The 27,548-nt window shown below is 43.2% G+C and overlaps 1 protein-coding gene across 1 annotated transcript in view; it reads right to left on the bottom strand.

The window, feature by feature from the left end:
* Positions 1-110: 110 nt before the first annotated feature.
* The window catches only part of GBF1 (golgi brefeldin A resistant guanine nucleotide exchange factor 1), a 98,503-nt gene continuing 71,065 nt past the window's right edge, over positions 111-27,548 (bottom strand). Inside the window, exons 10-39 of the mRNA XM_010000819.1 lie at positions 26,446-26,614; positions 26,028-26,239; positions 25,265-25,363; positions 24,662-24,856; positions 24,142-24,328; positions 23,556-23,696; positions 22,928-23,016; positions 19,568-19,770; positions 18,959-19,082; positions 18,532-18,657; positions 17,861-17,943; positions 15,471-15,707; positions 14,438-14,531; positions 11,448-11,624; positions 10,884-10,948; positions 10,663-10,786; positions 10,005-10,076; positions 8,509-8,603; positions 7,930-8,083; positions 7,510-7,732; positions 5,744-5,907; positions 5,201-5,447; positions 4,607-4,806; positions 3,518-3,668; positions 3,028-3,158; positions 2,584-2,685; positions 1,888-2,001; positions 1,472-1,649; positions 1,127-1,264; positions 111-777 (exon numbers count right to left, since the gene is read on the bottom strand). Of these exons, the coding sequence (XP_009999121.1) occupies positions 491-777; positions 1,127-1,264; positions 1,472-1,649; positions 1,888-2,001; positions 2,584-2,685; positions 3,028-3,158; positions 3,518-3,668; positions 4,607-4,806; positions 5,201-5,447; positions 5,744-5,907; positions 7,510-7,732; positions 7,930-8,083; positions 8,509-8,603; positions 10,005-10,076; positions 10,663-10,786; positions 10,884-10,948; positions 11,448-11,624; positions 14,438-14,531; positions 15,471-15,707; positions 17,861-17,943; positions 18,532-18,657; positions 18,959-19,082; positions 19,568-19,770; positions 22,928-23,016; positions 23,556-23,696; positions 24,142-24,328; positions 24,662-24,856; positions 25,265-25,363; positions 26,028-26,239; positions 26,446-26,614 (4,581 nt within the window). The 3' untranslated portion in view covers positions 111-490. The remainder of the gene's footprint in view (positions 778-1,126; positions 1,265-1,471; positions 1,650-1,887; positions 2,002-2,583; positions 2,686-3,027; positions 3,159-3,517; positions 3,669-4,606; positions 4,807-5,200; positions 5,448-5,743; positions 5,908-7,509; positions 7,733-7,929; positions 8,084-8,508; positions 8,604-10,004; positions 10,077-10,662; positions 10,787-10,883; positions 10,949-11,447; positions 11,625-14,437; positions 14,532-15,470; positions 15,708-17,860; positions 17,944-18,531; positions 18,658-18,958; positions 19,083-19,567; positions 19,771-22,927; positions 23,017-23,555; positions 23,697-24,141; positions 24,329-24,661; positions 24,857-25,264; positions 25,364-26,027; positions 26,240-26,445; positions 26,615-27,548) is intronic.

Here is a 27,548-nt window from a genome sequence, read left to right as displayed (position 1 = left end):
TGCTGAACCCATGCATGCCCAGACCCCAAACAAAACTGTGCAACCAGAAGCATGGGCAGAAAAGCTAGGGAATGGCTGGGGAATCATCCAGGGACTGAAATGAATAATCTGAGAGGCAGTCCTGTACTACAGCCCCTCACTAGTGTGACATCCAAGAGTTTTCCCCCTTCACCAGATGAACTGGTGGCAGCTTGGTCCCAGGCTGCTGGGTGTGGGCATTGCCTGGCCCCTGAGATTGTGAAGGCAGGAAGGAGACTGTTCAGTGGAACCAGGCACCCCTCCAAGAAGACAGGGATTTCTAGGCAGATTTCTAGGTGGTTGCCCCAAGCAGGGAGCAGAATGTGATGTGCTCCAGGGGAATTGTGCCAGCAGCCTTTCTGCTCAGGTTAGCATCATCTTTTAAAAAAAACATGCCCACTGCCAGAGAACATTTGGCCAGCATCCTCCACCCACAGAGCTTCCTCAGCAGACATTCTCAGACACCCCCAAACTAATTGACTTCAGACGTTGTCATGGGGTCAGTGGGCCGTGGAGTAGCTAAGAGGGGAACAGGAGAGGTGGCTTCAATTAGGGCTGGGTTGAGAATGATTGGCAGAGTCATAGGTGGCACCCCCACCTGCAGAGGAGAGGCAAGTGGCTGCAGGAAGAGAGGAGGCTGTGCTGTTGCAGGAGGCATGTCTGTAACGGGGCTTGTCTTTGCTGGAGCTGATGCTGGGAAAGAAGGAGAGGCAGAGGTGCTGATGGTGGGTGAGGCAGGTGCAGTGGCTCTCTCAGACTCTGGAAAAAGGAAGAGACAAAATACAACCTTACACAGGCCCTTACAAAGTCACCTTTCAGATCAAAGTTAGGCAGGGTTGAAGGTCAATTCAGGGGCCTTTTCAGACTTGCCCCTTCCCCATACATTCATATGAGGCCCTGAGGAGCATAGGCTATCACAAGCATTCTACCCCAACCTCTGCCCACCCCAATAACCTCAGCAAAAAGGTCACAACCCACCCATTTGGAATTACAACAGTTCCACAACACCGGAGGCCTGGCCACTGGAGTTCATACTAAACCCAAGAAAAAGCAGATCCACACCACCATGCCAGGAATCCAATTCCATAAAGTAGAAAATGAGACTCACCACTGGCAGCTAGTTCACAGGGCTTCTCCAAAGGACCCAGGTGGGTGGCTGGTCTCACATCCTCTGCAGGAGAAGGGGGCAAGGCAGACACTACTGATTTCTGATGCTGCTGTTCCATCGGTATGCTGGGGACAGGATCTAAGAAAACAAAACGATCAGTGAGCCCACACACCAGTTTGCTCAGTCCTTTCACCCACCCTCAGTTTGCTCTCCTTGTGCCAAGCTCCGTAGCCTCCTGCATCTATCATTTCATCAACATCCAGGCACTATGGCAGCTGGGTACTGGACAAAGTGCAAGCACTGGGTCCAAGACCTGTTTCTTTGAGGTTTCTCAGCCCCCTGTACCTTGGATGACTGTCTGTTTGAAGAGCTCATCCCGCAGCCTAGGTAAGAAACAGTCAATTCGCTCCCAGGTGATCTCCCAGAGATCTGAGTATCCCGTCCGTGAGTCAGCACTGTGGAATATCCCAGCTGTATCCATTACAAGCAGCATATTCTTCAGAGACTCTGGGATGGCCTCCAGCTGTAATCAGAGACACTCCTCAGGATACAGAGGATGGACATATGGCAATATGAAACAAAAACAAAAACAGCTGATGAGCTACCTTGGAAACAGAGGTCAAGGGGAGAGACCATGGGACAAAATGGTTTTGGAAGGATTAAAAGGTTAAAACAACAAAACAAAGCACCTTTCAAGTTTAGAAGGTTAAAAATGATTAATGCTTGTTAAAAGCATTGTGGCAGCACTCTCACCACCCTACCAGTAAGTCACTGGAGCCAGCATGCATGTATTTGTCCATAAAGTCCAGGATTGTGAGCCACAGGGCAGCAAAGGTGGTCAGTGAGAGCAGTGGGGAGAGATGCTGTAGGAACACCTAGAAAAAAAACCACAACTGCGGTCAACAAGTAGTATTAGGGCTGCTGCTTAGTTTGACAAGCAAGTCATGACAATCTGGAATTCCCCCTCCTTGTGGCTGGCTGGGAGCATGCACACACCCAGCCTGAGGATGCCAGAGGCCTCCACTCTTCTGAGCTGCCTGTGTAGAGAAGTGGATCTTGCCTCCTTTGCACGAGGCCACTGCAGTCTACATCATCATGTCTTCCAGCCCTTCCATACACTCTGCTTTAAGTCAGTACTATCAGCTTGTGATATGCATCACCACTAGAACAGACTGTTTTCAACTATTGTTGCATGTAATATTTGTCTCTCCATCCTTCCTAGTCAAAAACTCCTTCCTGACAACTTTTCCAAAGCCTAGGATCACAGAAACAGTTCTGGAAAGAAGGCACATCTAAACAGCAGAAGGTGGTGGAGAAGCTCAGCACTGGAAATAGTCAAACTAGCAAACTGACACCTATCGAGATCAGAGATGCTGAGAAGTTAATGCAGCAAACACTTTGGTCTTCTTGAGGTACATGGTTTACCCTGAGCTTTCAGGCAGCAGATGCATGCATACCTTGGAGAGTAGTGTTGAGGCTCTCATCCTGGTTTCTTCCATCCCACCAACATCAGCAGGGCTGATGTTCTCAAGTAGCTTGGTTAGCAGAGGGAACAGCACCTGTTGGATCAGATACACTGATATTTCAGAGCTGAAAAATGACTGATAATGACCGAGATTTGCACAGACACCTTACAGGAAGCAGCTGGCTTTTGGGACTGGTGGCAGCTAGGCAGAGACTATGGAAGAAGCAATGGGAAGTGAATATAATTCTGATATTCCAAGAGGCTCAGTCAGAAGCCTAAGCAGAGAATAACTTTTCACAAGAATAGAGTAGGGAACGCCTTGTTTGTTCTGGTAAACAAGCTGCTCAAGAAGACTGCTGCCACTCCCACAGGGTTTTGCTCTTCATCACAATGCTGTCCTGCCTACATGCCCAACCCAGCCCAGCCTGAAGATTACCTTGTTGAAGCAGGACTCCCATTCCAGGGCATCCAGGGCCTGCAGGTCATGTACCAGGAGAGCCCGCTGCAAATAAGTGAGTGCCTGCATCCGTACTGGGCGTCGGGCATCACAGCACAGCCAGGCAATACCTGCAAGAGAGGATTTCAGAACAAATCCCACAGAGAAAGTGTCACATCCCTACTTCCCCAGTCTAGTGTGAAAAGTAGAATGAAGACCAAAAGCTCTCTGAGGGAAAAAAGTAAAAAATTATGCTTTTTCCAGGCCACAGACTAGGAATCTACTCTCAGGTCTAGAAGCAAGCTGGCAGCTAACACGTGATAAAGATACCTTTCTGGATTTGATCCAAGTTCTTTTTCAATTACAACAGACCCTAAAAATCAACCTCTGCCTGCTTTCTGCAGTTAGTTCTTGGCTCCTCAACTTCCTGAGTGCTGCCATTATTCTGGAAGTGTCTCTTCTCCCTCTTATCACAAGGGGATGTCTTTACCCTGTAGCAAAGGACACCAGCAGTTGGACCAGAGTGTTCGGGAATCAGCTTCTATCTTCCTCCCTGCTGTCTCCAGATGGCGTTGCTCCTCTGCCCAGGAGCTATAGATGGTGGCTGCTCGTGTGTGCAAGGTGTGCATGAGGTCCAGGAGCTGCAAGTCAAGCATCGCATTAAGCAACACACAGGATCTAAATTTTTTAAGCAACCCTGGTCTCTGCTCTTCCCCAAACCAACGCTAAAAGGGTCACAGCTGCTCAAGCCTGCTTCCTGTGTGTACATAACCATGTATATACAGACATGGTGTCAGGCCTTGCTCTCTGTGCCCTCCCTAAGTGGTGAAGTGCCAGGCATCTTCAGCAAGATTCGTCAGTTCAGTATCCATGTAAACCCCACCTCAGCATTTCAATCGTGCCAGGAGCAAGAATGGAGCCTTTCCTGGCACAGAGCACTGACTCTTCCAGGCAGAGAGAGAAACCCAGTGATTCAGCTATGATGTCCAGGGATAACTCTCTGCAACCTTTTTTTTCTTTTTTTTTTTCCCCCAAGCAAAAGGAATGAAGCACATACAAAGCTACCTTAGAAGACAGCATTCAAGTCACTTTACAACTGAATTGAAGTCCAACAACCTGGCAGCCAGCAGGGCTGTGCCTTCACACCTTTGCAGTATCAGCTGGAGAGAGAAATTATTCCCTCGTCCCAGTCCTCTGTACTTGAAGCCCACAGGACTTTTCCCTCCCCAAAAGCTCAGATGCCCTGTTGGATTCTACACTAATCCTACATGAACCTCATGTCTCCAAATGCCCTTGATCCACATCCATCTTACTTACTATAGTGACTCACAGCTTCAGACCTCACCCTCCCTGCTTTTCAGAGGACTTCTCTCTCCACTCCTATTCTGCTTTTGCCTGTCCAAATTGCAGTCTTCCTGGTTCACTGCAGAACCACATACTGCTGCCAGAGCCACCCTCAGCCATCCAGTGCCTACTGACCCAGGATGCAGCCTCCTCTCAGTCTATGAAGAATCCAAATGATTCCCTAGCATGGCCTTGAGAATGGGAAAGGAGAGGAGGAAATCCTTGCTATACTTACGTCCTGACTAACCTGTAAAGACACAGTGTGGTAGCTGGCAGGGATGCTCTCATCCTCATCCTCATCACTGTGTGTGTGTGCTTGGTGCTGGCTCAAGGCCCGTGATCGCCGTGTGGAGCTCTCCTTTGGCTTTTTTTTTAACCGACTGGATTTACTGTCATACCTGTGGCTCTTCCCCCTCTTCTCCTGGGACTTGTAGCCTAGAAAGTGAAAGGCAGCAACATACCATAACACACTCCACCACAACATTTTCTGCCTTTCAACACGTCCATCAGCCACCTTTTGATATCCCCAGCAGAGGGCCCTGTCCTGTGAAATGACAACTACCTGCTTAAAAAAGTACCCAGCATCCCTCAGAAACAGCCTTCAGCAACAGCTGATACTGCTGCCTCCACATCAGCTCCAGACCTCCCCTTCATCTCAGAGAAAGGACTAAGAATAAGGTTCCTGCTGCCAGCAGGATCCAGGGCACTTTTCTCACAGCAGGTCATTTTCTGGGGGCTGGGGTCTTGTTCCCTGACAGTGCACTGCACACTTCTTGCTGATGGACCACCTCAAGCCCAATCCTGATTGTCAAACCAAGGGCCATCTTACCCCCATTCAAGCTCGCCTCCACAAAGATGCGGATGGTTTTGACACAAAGCTCAAAGTTCTCAGGTGTAACATGGGCAGCATCTCGCACTATGAAGGACAAGGACTCCACACACTTCATCAGAGACTTTGTGTCATGGGGGCCCAAATCCAGCCCCACAGTCAGGCTGTACTGGTTGACGAGAGGAGATGGTCCCAGCCTGCTGAGCCCAGCAGTGGATCTGGAGGTGTCAATGTCATCTTTCCCCACCTGCAGGGTACAGCAAGAGGGTAGCATCAGAGGGTAGCATAACAAGTGGCACCTCATGCACATCCTGAAAGGGTCTTTCTTTTGAAGACAACAGGTAACAAGTCTGTAGGATCCATTTCCCTTTCTTCCTCATTTGCCTCCAAGCTTTGTCCTCTCCACCTGCATCTCTTCCCTGTCCTTCTTTTACATTGTCAGCTTTTCCTGCTGTCTTAGTGTTCTTCTCCCTACCACACCCTCTGCCCATAACCATGCTAGGAGTAGTCTTCTTCAGGCACCAGAAGTCCACTGCTACTCACCACTAGCCAGCCACTGTTCATGACATCCACATCTGTCACCGAGCGATGCATCTTGCCTGGCTTCCCATGGTCTGTGTACACCTCTGAATCAGAGGTGTAGCCACGGTCCAGGCTCATGTCACTTGGATGATAGGAGGAGGAGACCTCACTGTCTGACTGAGCACCTTCAAGACAAAAGTAATGGGTTTTTTAGATCAACGCCAAACTAAGAACTTTGAAGAGTAGCTGTGAATAAGGGAGAAGCAATCCAGGTTAGTCATATCAGCATCAGCTAGGAACCACCAATGGGCTCTGGAAGAAACTGGGCCTAGGCCTCTCTGCCTGTGAGAGGAAGAAGAGCTACAACAGGAGCATGCACAGGAGACAGTAGGAAACACAGAGTTTTGACACAGTTTCTCCCCTGTAGATATGTTTGGTTTTCGCCTTCAGAGGGAAGGAGCTTTCCATCCCCTGTTATGGCATCTGTCAGACTGACCATAGATTAAAAAGGGGCAGGAAGTCCAGCGCTTTGACCCTGGGGGAGGAATCAGATGTACCATACACTTCAAGAACTACTGGAGGTGGTAGGTTCAGCCAAGACCACGCCAAAAGCACAACATGACTCCATTCCACGCTAATACTGGTGAAGTCTTTCTCATTAACAGCAACCCACATTAGCATGTTCCACTCCTGTCAGCTCTACCTTGGTTGACCTTTTGGATAACCTTAAATTTCACACAATTCAAGCACAGAAATCTTTGCAAGGGCTAAATTTAAGCCACCGATACATTATTTAGAAGCAAAAATGAATTCTTTCAATAATTCAACATCAACCAGAAACTTACTAGCAGAGACAGACTTGTTGTGAACACAGTGCACTGAGGCAAAGAGAACAATGTTCTGATGTGCAAGGTGCCACAGTCAAGTAGTTTCTTCAATCAGCCAAGACAGAAGCAGGGAAGAAAAAAAAAAAAGAAAAAGAAAAGAGAAGACAGCCCAGCATTAACCCAGAAGCCATAAGGGTTTTGAAAAATAAGGTTTCCCCAATCTGTCTACCACAAAGCATCAGGATCTAGCAATGAAGTTATAGAAAAGCTAGGAGGAAAATTAAGCCTTCTGGAAAAGTCTTTCCTTGCTGTTTGCTTCAAAACTCTGAAGCTGTTGGCCTCAAATACATTGCCAGTTGGCTAAAACAAAGCAGGAAGCATTTGCTGAAAATACCACCTTTCTAACACAGTTAAGAGAAATAGAAAATAGTGGGTTGGTCTTGTGGGAATGGTTTGGGCACTCTGAACACAAATGGATTTGGACATAGAATTTTAAAGAACAACTTTATGAGATCTTTAAAATGGGAACAGAAAGGAGTCAATCCCACAAAAGGAGTAAGTATGACAGGACCAACAGCTGAGTTTATATTACAAACCCAGATGAAAGATTAAGGCTATATTACCCAAGGCACCAGAACCACAACCAGCAGAAAATGTTCCTTGGATAGAGCAAAGACCTTCTACAGCTGCTACAACAGATATCAGTTTTCCTCCCACTGCTCCCTCAGGGACTAGCACCTGGACTGCTGCTCACAGAGCAGGATGAGATGGCAGAGTAGAGACACGGAAAGACCATGGGGTAGGAGTGAACAGCAGGTGCTGGTCTTTAATCTTGCTAATGTAGTTTAATATCAGCTTTGTTTTCTTGCAGTCCCCTTTGCTAATTGAAAAGCTTGAGGAAGCAGCTGCTTATCTGGCAGGCAGGCATCAGATTTCCTAGCAAAAGCTGGCCTGTCTTACCTGTGTCGTTATCTGTCCTTGCTGTAACCTGCAGGGCTGCAGGTGGCTTCACCCCTGACCCAATACACTCCAGGAGGGTGAAGAGTGTGTACCAGTCATCCCCAGAGTGAATGTTGGCAGCATTGGTTTTCAGGAGTTCATGGAGGCCATAGGCAACCTCATGGCTAACTCTGGACAGCACATTTGGTTTCATCATGAGCAGGATACGTAATGAGAGGAGAACCTGGCCAGAGAATGAGACAGACATTCAGACCCCATTATTAACACTGCATTCTCCAGCAAAGTCCCCCTTCATTGATTTAAAAGCACTTAAAACTGCTGTTTGTTGTTACCCACCATAGACAGGTTAAATGTGGGCCCATCCAACAGCAACTGGTTCCCTGTGTTGACAGGTGTCACAGAGCCCCAGGAATCCCTTACCTGTGCGCTGATTTCTTCCCGACGAAGGAGCCGAATCGCTAATCTTAGCAGCCCCACCACTGCCCTCTCCACCAAGAAGCAGAACTCCATGGCGTGTACGCAGAGATGGTAGAGGTGGTCTCGGACAGTTTGCCAGACACAGGTGACACGGTCCCTAGCCACAACAAGGAGGAGGGAAAGGGCAGGATGAAAGGAGATGAGACAAAAGGAATCCAGCTATCTCTCCCAGAACTCCAGACAACCTGGTATTTCTTCATTTGAGTGCAAAACTCCAGCCAGGAGATATAAGAACAGACACACAGACACAGCAAAACCAACACATTTCTTATTTACTTCATTAATTGCAAATCAATCAGGTGGGAGAATTTTCCCTCCAGAGTTTTGCTTATGTTCTCCAAATCTCAGGATATCAAGCAATAATTCATGAGAGAATAGCCCCTGTTTGCACATGCTAGAGTGGAATTGCTAAGCCCTGAAATTACAGCCACATGCTACTTCAGCTGGCAAGCACATAAGGAACTCCGTCCCTGGACCCAGGCATCAGCTGCAGTAAAGCAGGGATGTAGTTCAAGGTCATACCTATTCTCTAGCACAATCCTCAGAAGCATCTCCAAGCAGAATGCAGCATCCTCTTCATCATATGTCTCCTCATCAGGAGTCACGGAGATTAGAGCCTAAAAATACCAGGAAATGTTTGTGAATCACAAGCCCCCCAAACTGGGGGACCAACAAATGAGGATCAACAGAATGCTTTGGATCTGGGTAAAATGACACACCACTGTCTGGTGAGGTCATGCATAGTCCATCAAAAATGTGCTGGATGGAATCAAGCTAAATATTTGGGAAATTATAATTCTTTTTATTATGCAGGATGCAACATGAACTTAGAAGATGTTAAACACTGACAAAGTCTCTCAGATGGAGAGGAATTCTGAAAGCCAGCAGCTTCTTGCCAAGAATATGCAAAGCACAGAAAAGGCAGAAATACCTAGGAATGACTATAAATACTGGAACTACTCCTCTCAAGCCGTCAGCTTGCATATGAAGGGAGAACTTCTGATGTAATAGGGGTAAGAGCAAAATGTTGCCCCAGAGCTGAGATGCCACACAAAAAGTGAGTCACCAGTTCTCCATGTGGGCCAGCAATGTAGTGGTCCTTTCTGTGATCCAAACAGCAGGTTCTGCTATGGCTATTTCAAGTATTGTTCTTTGGGATTCACTCACTTACCATCCTAATTTTGAAACTCAATACCTATTCTTCCAAACTTCCACAGCAAGCCTCGATAAAGAAACCTTTCCTTTGTTTTAGCACAAGTCTTAATAGTGTCATGTGCCCTATTGATGAAGCCAGTCAATGGCAATTATAGCAGCCTGAAGGGAAAGGCATTTGCACTTTAAGAAGCCATGAAATTAGGCAGCACACACTGCCAGCCCACACAGCACTCCTGCAAGGGTCACACTGCACTGTTTGCTTTTGGAAGTGGTGAGCAGCAGCCAGATTTGTTCCACACCCTGGAGTGGTCTCAAGCTCCACGCTAGCCTGAGAAGCCTCTACCTCAGAACCTACTTGCCTCAGAACCAGGCAAGTATCTACCCACCCTACCCTAGAGATGAGCTTCTCTACCTCAAAGGCTACTGGATCTGGCTGTTCCCCGCAGCAGCCATTTACCACACTACCAAGGGAACACAGTCCTGTATTTCTGTACAGCTCCTGCCTCCAAAGTAGCCTTTTAGAATGCCCTCATGATGCACACAGCACACCAGAAAATATGGAAAAGCATAATTTTAAGCTTCTACACAGAACTATGCATATTTTCAAGCACTTATCATGATCTCCTCTAGGATTTTAGAATGCATTCCACAATTTAATGTCTTCCTCTAGTACTAAAGCAATTGTGGTTGCCAGCATAGAAGTTACACGTAACTTGAACCAATGATTGGTTTCATAACCCATATAGGTCCAAGACCTCCTGTGGAGACAGAGGAGCTAGATGAGTAGACAGCTCATATTTATGATCATGCATAGCACACTTGTTCCATCACCAGTTCAACCCCTTGCCCAGTATTTCTCTTACCTTCATGAGCTCCTGGAGGGATTCAAGTTGGAGGAATTTGCTTTCTGTGATCAACTTCTCAGGATCACATTGCTGCAAAAAAAACAAACGAAGAGGACTGTGTATCTGGGGGGATGGGGAAAGCATACAAACAGATCATCCAGATACACAGATAGTTCCCAGAAAAGATACAGATAGTGACTTTGCACAACTACCTGGAGGAAAACTCCTGCTAGCTAGTTCACATCTGTTACCTTTAAGAGATCTGATCTGTGCTAGACAGATTTTAACAGATAACTCCTCTGTCCACATACTGCTCAAAGCTCAGGTTCAGATTTTGTTGGTACCATACACCTTAACACTGTATTGGAAAAGAGTAGTCATTTGTGAATTTATTAATTTGTCTTCAATTATAGGACTGTGATGCCAAGGGCAGATCCCAGCCTCTTGTGAGTAATCTTTTCTGTTTTCCTGTGTTACTACATTTGTGCATGACAACACATTGGACTCTTTAGCTCTCAATGCAGGTATGTTCCTCTGTAGTTTCTTTTAAATCCCAAGTCCCCTGGAACCTGCAATACTGCCTAGAAGCACGTGTAATTTTAAGCTTCTCTTGCTGTTATCCACATAGTACCGTCACAAAGAACAAAAGCAGGTTCCTTTACAGCCTGCACGTTACCTTTATGCATTCCAGAGCAACCCGCTTTGCTTCCTGTGTCTCTGTAGATGGCCCTCTCATACCAGATTGCTCTGTCCCACTGAGGGTTAGCCAACTAACAAAACTCAGCACTGTAGATTCACCACTGCAAATCAGAAGACACCAAAATGAGTGAGAAAACAAGAAACGTTATTCTCTGGCTTTGGCACAAAAAGCTGGGGAACCACTTCAGCACCACTCACCGGATAGATGGTGTCTCCTCACGCTGCAGATAGATTTTGCCGTTAGGATCAACAAAGTCTTCGACCTGGAAGACAGACAACAACATGTATATGATCAATTGTCTAGTACTTGGTAGGCTTCCCACTTGACACCGTAAAGTTTCACATAGTGATGAAATACCACACGAATCACTCGTGGATAGGCAGTCAAGCTCAGCTCTTTGCCCCCTCACCCCTTCAGTAAAGTGCTACCCTCATCTGGCACTACCAATTCTGTGCTCTACTATTTCATGCCTATAAGCATGTCCCTCTTCTGCACAATAGAAAAAATCTGTTCAAGTAAAATGAACGCTGGAATTTTCCAAGTCCAACAAAAAGTAAAATGAGAAAAATGAAACCTATGAAAGAAGCTAGAGCCTGCATATAACTTAAACACTACACCCTTTGCAGGCTTTCTAGCTCTGTACATGCTTTACCAAAGCCAGGCCTTTGCAAGAGAGCTCTCCTTGTCTTTGAACTGGTTCTGTGGAAAGCCATATTCCCACTCCCACACTCTTCAGTTACTCATGGACTGGTTATTTTTACCTCCACCATGGCCTTGGGCAGCAGCTCTGCTCGGAAAAGCTGTAGCATGGCCTCCATGATGTTTTTCCAGCCTTCTCGCAGAATGTCACCATGGCGATGGGCCAAGTGAAACACAGTCTTTGCTGCAATATGGGCCTTGGGATTACTTCCAAAAACAGTGGGCAGGTTCTCAATAGACTGTAGGAAAGAAAAGGGGGTGGCAATCAGTCAGCAAGAGATGTTTTCTTTTCAACACAAATTAGGGCAGACTGTTCAGAACCGGTTACGGGAAGGACAACAATTCTGTGTACGATACTTGGATAACTCCTCAGCTCATATTCACTTTGCACAAAAACAAGGACAAGGCTTACCTGATACAAGCTGAGTCACTGAACCACCTAATCATAAGGTCTCCAAGAACAACAACAATACAGAACATTTTGAAAGTGCTTGCTGAAAACTCACTAACACTAGTTTATTCTACAATGGGAACACATCACAGGATCAAATCCTTCCATGAAAAGCACCATATCTCCTCTGGAAGGACCAATTACCCTGCTCTACTGTTAGAGAAGAAAACTATGGCCAAAAGCGTTATTGACTTACTCCTACTGCTATTTAACAACAAAATTCAAAGTAAGAGTGATGAACCCTGACATACAGTCTCTGCCAACAACTGTTGGCTCACAACACACACACAGCTTTTCAAAATATAAAAAGTGTGCTAAGTCATTTAAACCAACCAAGCACATGCTGCCAAACCAAGAAAACACCCAGTGAACATGTAAGCTAGTATCAGACATTGTAACATGCTCCATGTTTCTGCAGTTAATTAAGCTCACTGCAATGGTCCTTTTGATAAGGGATGGGTCTTGCCATTCTCTTGCTTATGTGGACAAAACCCATACTGATTCCTTTATCAAGAAAGGAGACAGAAGATGGGAGATAGAATGCACTGAAAATGTGGTTCTTCCAACCTCAGATCTTAGGTTCAGAAAAACTAGCTCTAGCTTCAGCCAGACTGTTGGCAAAACTATTATCAAAATGGGTCTTTGATCTAGAGTTGAACTCCACTAGAATTGCCAATCTAGAAGTCTAGCAGAAATGCGACAACTGATTGTTTTTTTCCATTGTTTCTCTGGGAAAGCCACGTGAATACATACATCACTGAAGCCTCAGAGTGCAAACAGCAATATGCCTGGTTTTACACTGTGGCAATAAGCCACAACCACCAAATTAAAACACACACGGGTTTTGCTAATACTTATACATGGAGTATGAGTCTAAAATGTGGATCAAGAAGTGTGGCACTTGCTCTTCTAAAATCACTTTATTCCCCTTCGTGTTCCTTTTCATTCCTTTTCTTTCAAAGTGGCTATGCACAGCAATTGTAATGCCTGAAGGGGATGCCTGATCACCAGGATGATCTGACCTGTGAAATAACTAGCAGCTAAGTAACATTTTTATATTCTTCCCTAGCTTTTTAACAGTTGCTTTGTCTCCTTAGCCCATGAAGACAGTCCCTCCTCCCCTCCCCCCAGACTCTCTCTCAAATATTTGTTCAGTTGTCATACTCCCCTACCGTCTCCAAGCCTTAAAGGAATTTAGGACAGCAGAAAATAATTGGTGTACTTGGAATCTGGCCAAAGATAAAAACTCACAGACTTCTTCAAATCCAGAAGTCCCTGGTCCTATGTCATCATAAAAAGACATGCTTGCTTAATTTACACAGACCTTGGACTGCTCCAGATTCCAGTCTCACAACTAGATGGGATGCAGCTGGCAACAGCTGGTACCTCTGAGGGCTTAGTCTAGTTACTTCTACAGTGTAAATCTGTGTCAAACAGTTGTTTCATGGCAGACATTCCTCTGTGTTATCTATTGGTAGTCTCAAAGTCTAGTATGTCTGGAGAGGATCAAGTATTTAATATTTACTATTGTAAGCTGTGGAGGAAGAATCTAAAGTAACCCCAATGCTTGGGATTTCTTTGTCTTTTAATAGCCAACCTGGTTCTTTTTCACTGCTACCAATGCCCGAATGCAAGTGATACAAAACATCCAGACCAAATTAATTTCCCTGCAGCCTAACTCCATTAACTGGATAAATGTGCAGGACTGCACCCTTTCTGCTATCCCTTCACAGGATTAAAAAAAAATCACCTATCTCAGCCCTTTTACTCCCAAGCTTTCAGACCTGAATGTTCTTGTTTCCCTTTCTAGTATGTGTGGCAGTTCTACTCTCTTCACTATGGGTCTCACACTGGTTCTCCAAGCAATGCTGTGAGATTCTTTGCAAGTTCTGACCCTTCAAAGGCATTGCTATCATCTTCCCCTTAGCACAAAGAATGGTCTATCAAACAAATTGGGGAAAATCAGGCTGATACTGTAAACACACATATCTGGGCATAAAAAGCTCACATCACTCACTGTACCTTGAATTTATTCTCACAGTACAATCCATGAAAACAGTCTTTAAGGCTTGCCAAAAGCAGGGCTAATAGCTGATCTTATTACCAGACTTGACACACCAACTGACAACTCTAAGCATCTGTTCTTCTAAGCCTTTATGCTGGGTTTCTAAGCCTTTATGCTACACATTGGAATAAGAGCTCACAAAACAGTCTCTCTTGGCACCAGATAAGCCCTATAACTAAATATTCCATAACTGAAAGGCATAAACTTGCTTGGGATGATCACTGTCTTGACCACAGGGAGATCTACATCTCCTTGGATCAAGTAGCTGGAATAAAAACTTGTACATCAAGTACAAGTACATCAAGTCCTCTGCACAAACTGCCACTTGTGAGACAGCAGAGGGAAATTTGTGTATTTGAACTTGTCCTGTGGAAGTCCTACTCCATTACACTCTTTTCATCATCTCCTCCACAAAACTTTGGGCACAATATCTACAGACATTGTGATAACTAAATAAGCAAATATTACTGCTTAACAAAGGAAGAGGGCTCTGATATATTAAAAGCCATGCTACCTTCCACTCCTTGCAAACTTACCTCACTGCTGAGAGCTGTAAACTTGCAGAGAGAAATTATGAGATTGTCAAATACATCACTAAGGCCATAGTGAGCAGAAATCATTGCACATTTTCTGGGGAAAGAAGAAAACAGAAAATAATGTAGTAAGTCAACACAGACAAGTCTGTATACAGGACAGCAAACCACAGAGCATCTCTGTTGACATTTTAGATATTCCTCTCCATCCACTCATAATGAATGTTGGTGTACAGAAGTTTACTGTTATCTCAAATAATCTCAATACTCATCTATAGATCCTGATATTTGCCTGTGCTAATGCAAGGATCACTTTCAAGAAGTGAGTCTAAACAGACAGACCACTTGCACCTGAGCCAATACACTCATCTCTTGTCTCGACATAGGAGAGTTGCTGAGATTGACAGTAGTGTTGAAGGTCTAGTTTCCAAGAGATCTTGGCTACAGCAGTATATTAACAGAGCTTTATTAACAGAGCTTTAAAGCTATGCTTAAGGAACTATTTGGGGTGGATCTAAGCATGAACAAAGACTGTTCCAATATAGTCTCTCACAGATAGCAAGTGTTCTGAATACTGGCCATCTGGGAAAGAAAAAAAAAATAAAAAATCCCTCACCCCATTCAGCCACAACTATGGCCTCATACACACAAAGAAGTTTTGTTTATACACAGGGATTTTGCAAGCATCACCATACAAGTAAAGAGTGACTTTCTCCCCTCACTTCTAAGCAGCACGGCTATATCAGCAGGTCTTTTAAATGTAACAAGGTTGGAGTTAACAATACATATCCTTGGCATTTTGATTTATTACAACACAGCACTCAAGCCAAACAGTGAGCAGCAACCAAGAGACGCCAAGATGGGGTGAATCAATACAAATGACAGAACTAAACTAGAGGACCAAAGGTCAGAATAAAATGCTCTCCAATTGCTAGGAAAAGTAACACTTGACATTCACTGTGATGTCTCCAGCAGGTAAACAGGAGACAACAGCCACACCTTAACTCTTCTTCTTCCTCATGTATGCAAGAGTTACCTGAAACCAAAGATAGCTTTCTGGATGATAGTTTCTTCTAAGCTCTTGTCAAAAACGTAAGAAAGTGCTGCAATGGTTGGCCCCCATGTCATGGTGAAGAGATCATGGTCATAGCTTCCAGGAGGCACATGGAGAAATATTCCCTCATCAGTTGCACCACGATGTAGCAAGACATTCCAGATATAGTTTTCCTTCACCAGGCCCGTCTGTTCTTCTGGCATCACTATCTCATCATTTCTACAAGGAAGGAAGGCAGAAAGGTTGAATTTTTCATTCTGAGCCAAACCTAACATTTACACAGTGCCTTTCATTATATAGTCTCAAAGCTAAGTGATAGATACTCTGGAGTGATTTTGCCAGCTCCTGAAACATTCTATTTTCCTAGGCCTGCCTGCTTCTCATGCCCCTCTTTGATAACCTGGATATAAAGTCTGGAGGCTCTCAGCAGCACCCGGCAGCAATTGTGTAAGGACAGTACTGAAGCAGCAGCTAACACTACAACTGCAAAACACCAGACATACTGCAGTTATATAATGGGCAACTTTTGGACAGCACACTGGGATAGCTTCCCCCCTCCAGCCCAGCTCTCAGGCCATTAAGAGTGCTCTGCATATCTTCTTACTCTTAGAAAAAAAAAAAAAAATTAAACTGTTATACTTTAGACAACAGTAAGCATAAGTACCTTTAATAAGAATAATGCAAATATTAATATATGCCAAAATCAAGTATCAGAAAGGCAAGTAGTAGAAAATGTAAGATAAAACAAGAAACCAAATGTATGATGTGTGATCCATAGCCAGGATACCACAGCTCCTTACTCTAACTGGATTAAAACCACAGAATAAGAAAACGACTGTGATTAATGTCAAGTAGTACTAGCAAATGCAGGTTAAAACATATAAAGTTCCAATACATACTCCATAGACATAGGTAACACTGCACAAGAGATAATCCTCTGCAGATGAACAACTAATTGAACAAGAGTCTTAAATCTACTAAGACTAGTAGATTTTAACCAATCTGAAAAGTATGGGTCTTTATAAAAAAAACCCTCTGGATTTATGCATAAGAAATAAGCTCTTGTCAGTTTCAGGTGCCTGCATATTTTGACAATAATTTCTGAGGTTATGTAGAAAATACTTTTGCAATCAATAGCCTATTTTTCTAAGAACCCATATTTGACTAATATTAACAGAAGCAAATGAATGGGTTTACTTGGAAAGTCTCAGGAAAGGAAACTGTGGTCAAAAGTGAAATGCTGAGATCCTGAAGAGATCGTGCAGTATTATGTACAGATTAGAGTCTAATTTTTTAATCTACTAATTATATAAAGAAAACAAACAGTTCCTCAATCTCAACTCTAACACTGGGGCAATGTGAGATGGAGCAATACTGAAATAATACAGCAATTGTTTTAGCCATAGAACATACTGAAAAAGCTGAAGTATCTGGTGAAGGGAGGATAAAGGGGAATAGACTGAGACAGAAGCAGTAGATAACTGAAAGGAAGATATGAAGATATCCTCAGCGTACTACTCAAAAACGTCAAAAACACCCTCAGGGGAGATGCTTCTCAAAACTAGAGTTCTATTTGAAAGCTACAGCTACCTCCTGAAGAATTTATATTCAGTGCAGGCAGCATCTCCACCTCCCTGGAGAAGGCTCAAAAGGGAGGGTCAGCCTAATCAAGCTGCCCTGCTTCCAGCCAGAGCCACTGCAGATTGAAACCAGCTGAGCTTGAGTCGCATCCTGTCTCCTCAGAAATGTAATCCTCTCAGCTTGAAATTGGCTGGGCCTGGATTTACTGATAGGATAGATTTCTGAGTTCTGTGCCCAGAGCTAGTGTGTGCACAAAATAGACTCAGCCATCACGAATCCTCCTCAAACACTGGTCAGTCTGCCAGGAGCTTTAGGGGTGGCAGAAGAACGCTGGACACAGTGGAGTATAAAGAGCTCAAAAGCAGAGCATAAGAAACTGAGACCTGAACATATTATGTCAGGGCACCAGTGCTGTCCTGGAATAAGATACTATCTCTAGCATTACATAGAAAGTTCTAAAGAAGTCTAAAGGCCTGGTTTGGAGAACACAGCCTTCTTAGATACAGCACTTCACATGTGCTGGTCTTGCTCAGCCATTCTTTCGCACTTTGATAGAAGTAATGTGTTTTTACATTTTAGCTTCAGCTCTGTGGATTAAAATATCATAGCAAGAATCCAAAGACATAAATCCAGTGCAATCACTGTGACAGGCTTGTTAACCACAGCTCCACATGGAGAAGAAAGTTGGTCTGAGGTAAATAGGTACATGATTGGCGAGTCTCTCTCAGTACTCAGACCAAAAAACTCTAGTTTGCTCTTTGCATACAAGGAGATGACAGGTTGATTCTTACTTGATGGCGTGGTACATGTCTTCCAGTATGTCCTGTTCAAAGTCTTTGCCTCCGTTCACACCTTTAAGGTTCTTCCGAAACTCCTGAAAAAAGTTACACCAGTGTTGATTAGTAGTATCTCCAGCTTTAACTGCTTGGTGAGGATCAGTACTCCACTTGTTTTCCATGGGAACAGATTTTCCTGTACTCTTCAACAAGTGGCCTCAAAGTTCAAAGACTAAATGTTATTCTTAGTGGCAGTGGAGCAAGTGCTTGTCTCTGCTCACAAGAAAAGAACAGCGACACAACATAACATGGGCTTAGCTGAGGCCGGACATCAGAACAACAGCTCTGTACCACTGCATTGACACTCACAGGACTTGGACTCCCTAGAAGCCCACAGCAGTTGAACAATCTTATCATTCCTACTATGTTTTAGGATACAGTTTGCTCAAACACACACAAGCCTCTTGATGAGTTTGGCAAGTTGTCTGCTAATCTCGTACTTCTTCAGACTGCCCCTTACCCACAGCCCCCCCCACCCAACGGTATTCAGTGCTGCACACCACCTTATTGTGTACATGAGTGATGAATGCCAGGGAAAAAAAAAAGAGAATGCCATTGAGATAAAAACAGGTACTACATTGCTATCAAAACCAGAAAAGAGAGGTGCCTACAACAGTAAAACCCACCTCCAGAGTCATTGGGACGTTCTGCTTGCGGACATTATGGTTGTGCTGGTCAGTGTTCAGCATAATAACTGCGTAGGCCAGGGCAAAGCAGGCATCACTATTAGCAAATGGGGACCCATTTGATTTCTGAAAGGCAAATGCATATACAAATTAGTCCTACAGGAACTGCAATACCGGTGACCAAAGACAGCCATTTTCTTACTCACAATATTGAATCATCTCTGAGACAAACAAAAACCCCAGGCTTTGGCTCAAACTTCCAAAAAGCAACCCAGAAATCCATGTGCCATTGCCATCTCCTCTAAAACAACAGCTGCTGCCTGCAGGACATCGTAAGCTTATACAGGCAGTCTGATCTGACACGTCCATCACAGCAAGCAGATGCACAAGAACATAGTTTTGAGCTTTCTGCCCATGAAGTACATACCCTCCAATGTTCTGTGAAGGCTTCCAACAGTCTCTGTATTACAGGTGCTTCTCCTGGCAACCTGAAAGCCTCTAGATAAAGTCGTAAAGCTTCATCCAGCCTCAAACCTTGGAAGTTGAAAGTCCTGCAAGAAAAATGAAATGCAATGAGAAATTGAAACAGGACGGGAAAGGTAGGATAAACTTACTGACTACAGTCTTGTTTGTTTTACCATAAAAATACCAGATTTCACAGAGAACAGACAGTAAAGAGGGGAGGGTGAGGAGAGAAGGAATACACCATGAATAAGCAAAAAAACAATAAAAGAAAGGCAACAGTCCTATAGGTCATTATATAAGTAATCACCTCTCCAGTCTCCACAAAGACTGGCCCTACTGAAAGGAACTCAAGTATCATACTATTATACCTATCTACTGTTATATTTAAGATGTTACCATAGGCAACAGATGCACAGAATTAAAGCATAGGGGTACACAGAGAACCAAGTGATGCAAATCCAACGTCTCCAGGAACTACTGTTCTACTGCTTTTTTTTTTCTTTCTTTCTTCTATCACTGAACTCTTATCTTTCACCCCTTTTTGATTAAAAAGATACAGAAAGACACTCACCCAACAAAGCTTTCCAGCAAGTTTGTGTTCTTACGGTCACTCACAAATTCCCCAATCATCTTTTTGTCCAGGCGAGGATTTTCCCGTAGCCAGCTGGCCATCTCATTGTTGTCAATGGGGGTAGGAAGAAGGTTCTTCTCCTGTAGAAACTGTATCCCTTTCTTTGGATTTTGGTTGAACTGCTCTGTGCCAGTTATCAGGAGCTGAGGGAGATATTCTGATTATTACAAGCTTGAAGTGCATTTCTTATTTAAATTTTTCTTGGCATTTAAACCAAAAGCAAGGTAAAAATAGATCCACCTCAGCATGATCAAGTTTACAGTACTGTGTAATCCAGTGAGAAGCCTAATAAGGCCAGAAAATCTGCATTCATCACAAGGATTCACTAACAAACACTACTGGATACGGTAAGCATGAGCTGCTGTCTTTGACATTTCACTCAACAATTAGCTCTGCTACCCCAAATGCTTCACCTGCTCTAGTATGTCAACAGAGCAAAGGAAGGTCCTCGATGAACTCCAGACATGTGGCAAGATCAACTCTACCCAGTTACAAAAGCAGCACTGCTCCATGCCCTCTTCTGTTCCCTTCAGAACAAGACTCTACCTCACTGACAGGAGACATGAAGCAAGAATCCTTGGCACTTATTCAGCAAGTGCAAGGAAGAAGTGTTGCAAAAGCTTAAACTAAGAACCAGAAAACATTCTGCTAGTGAGACATGGTCCCAGGAACATCTGGCATTCCAGTATGATGAGGCTCTCTGTAGGCTGTGAAAAGCAGGTGGATTTTTGGTTCCAAAGGGAAGTCAACTACTCTGCCCTGCTTGATTCTTATTTTAGGAAACTAGACTGTACCGTTCTAGTTATCTGACTATGAAAGGGTTAACTGCATGTTCTTGGTGGTGTTCTGAAAAACCAAAATCACAAACAATTGTATGAACTTTACTAAGGCACCAGAATAAATGTCAGTTCCCTGTTAGCTCCTATCAAGATCAAACTGCTAGCAATGACCTACTGAACTAAATTCGTGACCACCATGATTACTAGCTCCCCTGGGTTTCTCAGTACCTCAGAAGTCTCCAGCTCTCTGTTTTCTGCTTCCCCTGCCTGCATCAACATCCTCAAATTGCAGTGAAACACAGACCCTGGAATAGCATGGAGTGCACAAGGACCCAGTGAGGGCATAAAAAAAATAACCACGTGCTGCACCAGTATAACAGGCTTGAAGGGACTCCATGACACTAACAGCACTTCTGTTCAGCTGTAAATTCTGCAACCCAAGCCCTAGGATATTCTACAGACTAGTTATACTTCTTAAGATGTCCTGAAAGAAGACCAGACTGCTGGCAGTTTAGACTGCATTTATAACAATGCCAGTCTTAGCTTCTTCTGAGCTTCTGGTCATTGCTTTTGGAAGCATCAAGTAAAACTTTCCACTTTATGCATTATTTGGTTTACATTTTTAATTAGGGTTTTTCTCCTTCCAGCTGTGCTAATGTTTAATACTTCAGAGGTTAAAGGAAGCAGAGCATACTGGTGTCATGTCAGCATCAACATTACTTAAGTTGAATGTTTTGTGTGCCCTGTTTACGTGCTCAGAATGAAATAACTAGCAGATTTAGGGTCAGGAAAGGATTTTTCTTGGGCATACTGATTAAGTTTTATTAACAACTTTCTGCTGTCTGCTGCAGTGTAAAGCACTGCCCTTTTTCTAGGGCCACCTGGAACTTCCCTTCACAAACTCTCAGCCACTGGAAATGCTCTTGATTTTTTCTAACCTTGTTTTCCAGCACAATAAAGCTGGAGTATCATCAGAGGTTTCTAGTTAAAACAGCTGAAGCACTATGCAAGCTCAACAACGGACTTTCACAAAAAGGCAAAGCTGCCATGAAAGACAGATTTAATGCAAAGCGAAGGATTACAAAAGAAACAGTAACTACATCAATATTAATTTCTTAGAAATTAGCTAATGCACAAACTTGGTGGTTCCTTTGAAGACTGTGCTGACAACCGTTTCCCCTCCCTGTCCCTGTGCCTCGGAAAGCCAGTTAGCATTATTCCACTGCAGCACTGTGTTGTAAGGAAAGAATAAAGTTCTCAAGTACTACAGCAGACTTCCTAAAGATAAAGCAATGTCTCAAACTACATTCAGACCCAGAGACTACCAGAGTGGATCACAAAGCACAGATTAGTATGGCAATAGAAAGAGATCTGTTGTACTTTCTTAATTATTTTTGTTTAAGTAAGTTTAAACAAATATGACCACCACTTCCTTGTAACAATGTAAAATAAAAACACCTAGGCTGGACAGAAGTCATAAATCTTTTAGTCAAGTATAAATTAAAAAAAACTCTTTACCACCAATGAGTTATTCAAATACATTAATTTCTTTTTCCACTAAATCATTTGGCTCCTTACCCACACAACTACAATGGCCAGTCATGTTTCATCCAGAATATGTGTAATTTTCATACTGAAAGTTAGTAATCTCCCACTTCCTAAATAATCAAACTACCTTGTGTATATGTTGTGCAAAGAGAATGAAATTTGTACAAAGAGTATCTGTGAATGAAAACCAAAAAAAACAACCCCCCAAAAAAAACCCCCCAAAACAACAAACCAAGCCCAAAACAGCCTCATACAACCCCCAGGGAAATTTTTTATCATATTAATCTGCTGTCTCTGGAGATGAAAAAACAGGCCAGTACTTGATGTCTGACACAAGACAGCAGATAATACATAGCCATCTGCATGAAACACCTGTGTAAACACTAGACCTAGACTGGAACCACTCAGGGAATGGAGACACTGCACAAGGTTTAGATTATAACTTGGATGAATGAAGTGCAAAGAAATAGACATCTAGACAAAGACCAGCTTTGCCACAATCAACACAATATTTTCAGTTATCCTTATGATAAAGCAAACGTGGCAACAAACAAACCAGCATAGCAGGCTAAAATGGTGATTTTTACTACTGGCCTCTTGGTACGCTCCCCATTTACAGCTGTGAGCAGGGAATTTGACCTTTTTGATGAAGGTACCTGGTTATCTTCATATAATGCAAACTAGATCCAGCAACATTCCCAGTGAGAAATCAGATTGATGTAACTCACAAATTTTGTACCACAAAATTTCCCCAATACTTCTTGCAAGCTTTAGCAAAACTAATCCAGAACAGATAATAATCACTGCTGTCTCTGCGGAGTAGCAGAATTTTCTGAGACTGACTACTTAATTCTTATAAGCAGAGACTAGAATTCAAAATTTCAGAGATATGACCAATCATGAAAAGCCTACACAGGATGGGTAAACAAAAAGAACATGCAAAGATCCATTTTTAGTATATTCTAAATCATACCTTCTTTTTGTTCTTAATCTGCATAAGTTCCTGAGGGCTTGGAAGAATACAAGAAAATCGAGTAGGCTTCCTGGGGATACTCTTCTCAGCTAGAAGGACAAAACATCATTAGAGTCAAACCTATCCTCTTATTAGCACTCAGCCCACTATCTTGTCCCATCATAACTTTCAGTCATGGAGTCTTGCTGCAATGTGGTGCCCTGCAAATGGCAGTCACACTCCTACTATTCAATTAGTACACTCCTTCCACCCACATTTCCTTCAGCATAATCACATAGTGGCTTCTTGTCCTAGACAATTTCACAAAATCACAAGATTTAATCTTCTGGCTATTCTGACTACCCTCATTACTGGGAGCCCTTGACTACCTTAAAAATACGAAGCACTGGTATGAATTTCACACAGTTTTGCCCAAAAGTAACCTGCCAGATCTAACCACCTCCAGAAGAAATGCAAGAGCTGCTAGGCATATATCACACACATATAATAAACAAATATTCACAATATAGCTTTTTCTAACTTTGAACACACAATAGCTACAGCAGTCTGTAGTACGGCAGAATCAGTCAGCAATGTCAACACCATTCCCAGCATATACACAGTGTCAGGGTACTGTGGAGACTATTACCTCCCTCACTTCCTCCTTCCAACTCCATGCAGCCCTCCTTCATCTGGTCAGCCATAAGGCACCCACTGGTGGGAGGACATGCAGCAGCTGGCTCTGAGACTGAATTGGAAGATTTTCCCTCACTGAGTGCTCTGTCATTATCTGTGGAAGTTAAAAAAAAAAAAAAAACAACAAACAACAACAAAACAAAAAACATCCCACAGGCATACCAAGGAAAAAGCTAGCAACAGAGAAATAAAGAACTGATCACTCTGAACTGAACATATGCATATTAAAAGGAGTTGCCCCCAGTAACAGTGATTCCTCAGCATTTCGTCTACATGAATTCCACAGCATAACCTCTTTATGTTTTAACTGTCAGTCTTGACATAGCCTTTATATAAAGCTTCACATGAGGACCATGTTTTGATATCTGTAAATTTTACAACTACCAAGGCTATTAACATCAGTGTGAAGTTATAAAACACGTAACAAGAAGACTAAAACATATTTTTATGTAGCTTACTATGTCAGCTACTAAAATGAGACCTGCAAGTCTAGCACAAGACTAAGCTTAATATCAAAATATCAAAGAAAGGGATCTTACTACTGCTTGTTTCTTTGGTGCTGTTCACGGTTTCTGGGCTGGATTTGAGAATTTCCTTCTCTTGTTGATGTATGTTACTCAGCACTTTGGCCTGGCAATGTGCCTCAGTGCTATCAATCACTGTCAGCAGTGCTTCCAGAGACAGCAGATGGACCGTATACAGCTGTCCAGAAACTGGGAAGGCATTCTGGAAAATAAAATATAAGTGTTATTAAGTTTTCATGCCTCTCTTGCCATAATGAGGGAAGGAAGTTTCCTGCAGAGCTTGGGGAGGCCTAAGACATACAAGAGAAGCCCCAAAACTTTTCACACAAAGCTCTCTAACAGTTTATCTGCTCTGACATTCTAAAAGCAACATGACTATTCTTTTCTCTTCTGCTTCCAAATGTTAAATGGCCTTCATCTCGAGAGATTACTCACCCCGAATCTTTCAACACTCCCATTAAGTTCTGCCCCCGCGCTCACCCTGCTCCCCAGAGCCGAGATCTCGGCCCCCCACTGCCCACTCGCCCTTCAGCACCTTGGAGAGCAGCTTGGTGAGCTCCTCAAAGAGGTTGGCGCAGTAATAGTCACAGTCGTAGTTAATGTAGAGCTCGGTCACGAAACTGGGAATCCTCCACAGCTGAACAATGGCTTCCAAAGCCATCTCCTTCATCTCGTAGGGCATCTTGGGGTTTTCCACAGTGATTATTTCCATCAGCTTCTTGACATACATCTGGCAGAAACACAGGGCAGCTCAGTTTAAGGAAAGAAAAAAGAAAGCTGGACAGTGAATAGCTTTGAGGACTACAGAAATAGATTTAAGCTTAATCTTCTCACAGGACACTCCATATTTAATGATGGCTCATTCTGAAGGAGGCTGTGGAAAGGTTTTTAATAGTTCTACTATTCAGTGCACCTGCATTTACCATTTTAAAAAAACAGTATGAAGGCAGGCAGTACAGAACACCACAGACATTTTATTATCCAACAAGAAAAGGCAACACAGCCTACCCAGAACCCACTGAGTCACTTACACAAAGATAAACTGATATTTAGACTGTATCTTACTGCCTAGCTACATGCATTTAAGTGAAGTCCAAGGAACTATCAATAGCCACTCAGTGATACTCAAAAAACTCACCTCCAGCTGGAATTTCAGATGCTGTCTCATACTCTCAAAGAGAAGAAAGCACACCCTGAGGGAGGTCGCATACAGATTGAGGCGTTCAACACTCAGTAGCTGAACAAGAAACAAAAAAACCTTTAAGAATTACAAAGGCTAGCAGTTATTTGCTGGAAGTAGCAGGACTGTGGAACTGCAGGCATCACTTACAGCAATGTAATGATCCTCTCATAGCAATGGCTTTTCACAAAACAGTCCTTTATTCGATTCCCTGACCTCCCTGTTTGCTAGTAAGGATGAATACACTTTATTACCTTTCACGTGTGGTAGCACTTTTCCTAACACAATTTTGTTCTTTTGCCAAGTCTACAGACCCTCTTAGTGGAGAAGGAACTTGGGAGAAGATCTGTCTCTGAGATGGCCCTTGTGCAGTTAATAGCTTGGTACTCCAAAAGTTCTGCTTAGTAATAAGCTGGTAACTTGCATCCACAATTACCTCAAAACCAATTATATCAAAACACAATGTTTTCCCACAGTAACAGTTCACTTGGATCACCTTCATCTTTCTTGGCTCTGGTCTGAAGACAATAACACACAACAACCTCTCCAGCTTTGCAACAGCACCAGTTCACTGGTGCAATTCAAAACTCACACTGCAATGCAGCAGAGAGTTTATTTCAAGACTGAGACCTGTGAATACCAAATTCTAATAGACTCTTTGATGCAAATTAGTATCTGACTCCCCAGTGCCATGTGCCACAGCAGCATAAGGCAGACTCACTTGAAACAGGTGCCGGCACAACTCCTCCTTCACAAGGCCCAACAGGGACTGGCAGTTGGCGATGGGTGCTGACTCCAGGGCAACAGTCAGCAGCTGCAGCCCCATGTGGATCATCACCTCAGAGTTGTGGCGGTCATGAGGGTTGGTGAGTGAGATAAGAAAGCGGAACAGCTCTCTAATACATGGTAGTCCATATGGGACCAGTGCTGCTCCTAAAGGAAAGAGATTAGCACTCTTAAATTTGATTTTGCTTTTTGCAGATACCTAATAAGTGTTACAAATGAAATGGTTACAGACCAGATGAGGAACAGATGCTAATAACAGATGCTAATAACAGATGCTAATAACCCTCTTAGCAGAAAGTGAAACAGAACAGTGGAAAGGAGAAAGGACTTCAGCAACATTGCCCACCTCTCACCTTCTTTTTGGGAAGACTGAGTAAAACGTACTCCTCGGGGATTTACATAGTCCATGTCATGAACTGAGGCAGAGTCAGAATGTTCTGCTACAGATGTACACTCCTCTAGGACCTCAGGGATAGACTCGATAGATGCTGACTGGATCTTCTCCTCCCTCAGACTTTCATTCTTCATTCATACCAGTCATTTGAGAATGAAGGAAGCAAAACAAGAGTTAACAAGCACTAGACAAGCTAAAAGAAAGGCTCATTCATGGTTCGTTCACAACTATTAAAACTATACAGGTCACTTATGGTACGCAAAGAGGAAAACAAAATTTAAGTGAAAAGAGTGCCTCTAAATCATCTGCAGTCCTCTTTTCCCTTTCACTTCCATCTAGTTCTTATCTATTTTACATAACTCTAGGTTATGAGACTGAGGACTTTATTTTGCCAATACTCCTATAACCCATCAGTTCTTAGTGCTAATAGCCTTTATATGCTACATAATTTCAGTGCACTGTTTCTATCTATACCTTCTTGCCATTTTTATCATTCAAAATATCTGCAGCTCTGAAAGGCTCCTTGCAGCTCTAATCCATCTTCTCAACAGTATTACTGTTGCAGGAGAAGTGGAGACAATGCAGAAGAAAACTTACTAATAAATGCCTTAGTTCACGTTAGTTACATTTCACAGCAACAGCAATGCACATGAACAAACACCAACAGCTTAATTTCTACAAACTCAAGAAGAATTGTTCACCAGAGGAAATCTGCAGAAAACTCATTTTACTGTGTTTCTAACAGTTTCTCCTTTAATTAAGGTTGATGGTATTGGCAGGAGTACAAGTAGATATGTAGGTGCATTGTTGGGCTGCACAGTTAAAATTTTTGAGCCAATGGAGATGGTCTCAAGAGAAGGCAAATAATGAATGTTAGTGAATTTACAAATCACTTACAGTGAAGGATATTTGATTCTGACCCTAAGCCTTAAAATAGAATATAAACACTATGACCAAAAAGAGAGATAGGAAGGTAGTAAAGTGTGCTAAATCCACAACTGATGATGCTGGGAGCTGTAACTTCTCTTTATAAATTACATTAATGTACCTGGAGTTCAGGCT

Source organism: Chaetura pelagica, unplaced genomic scaffold (assembly GCF_000747805.2).
Source record: "Chaetura pelagica isolate M959 unplaced genomic scaffold, ChaPel_1.0 scaffold166, whole genome shotgun sequence".
Taxonomy (NCBI): domain Eukaryota; kingdom Metazoa; phylum Chordata; class Aves; order Apodiformes; family Apodidae; genus Chaetura; species Chaetura pelagica.
Note: the sequence above shows the minus strand (reverse complement) of the source record. Positions and strands in the feature narration are given on the sequence as shown.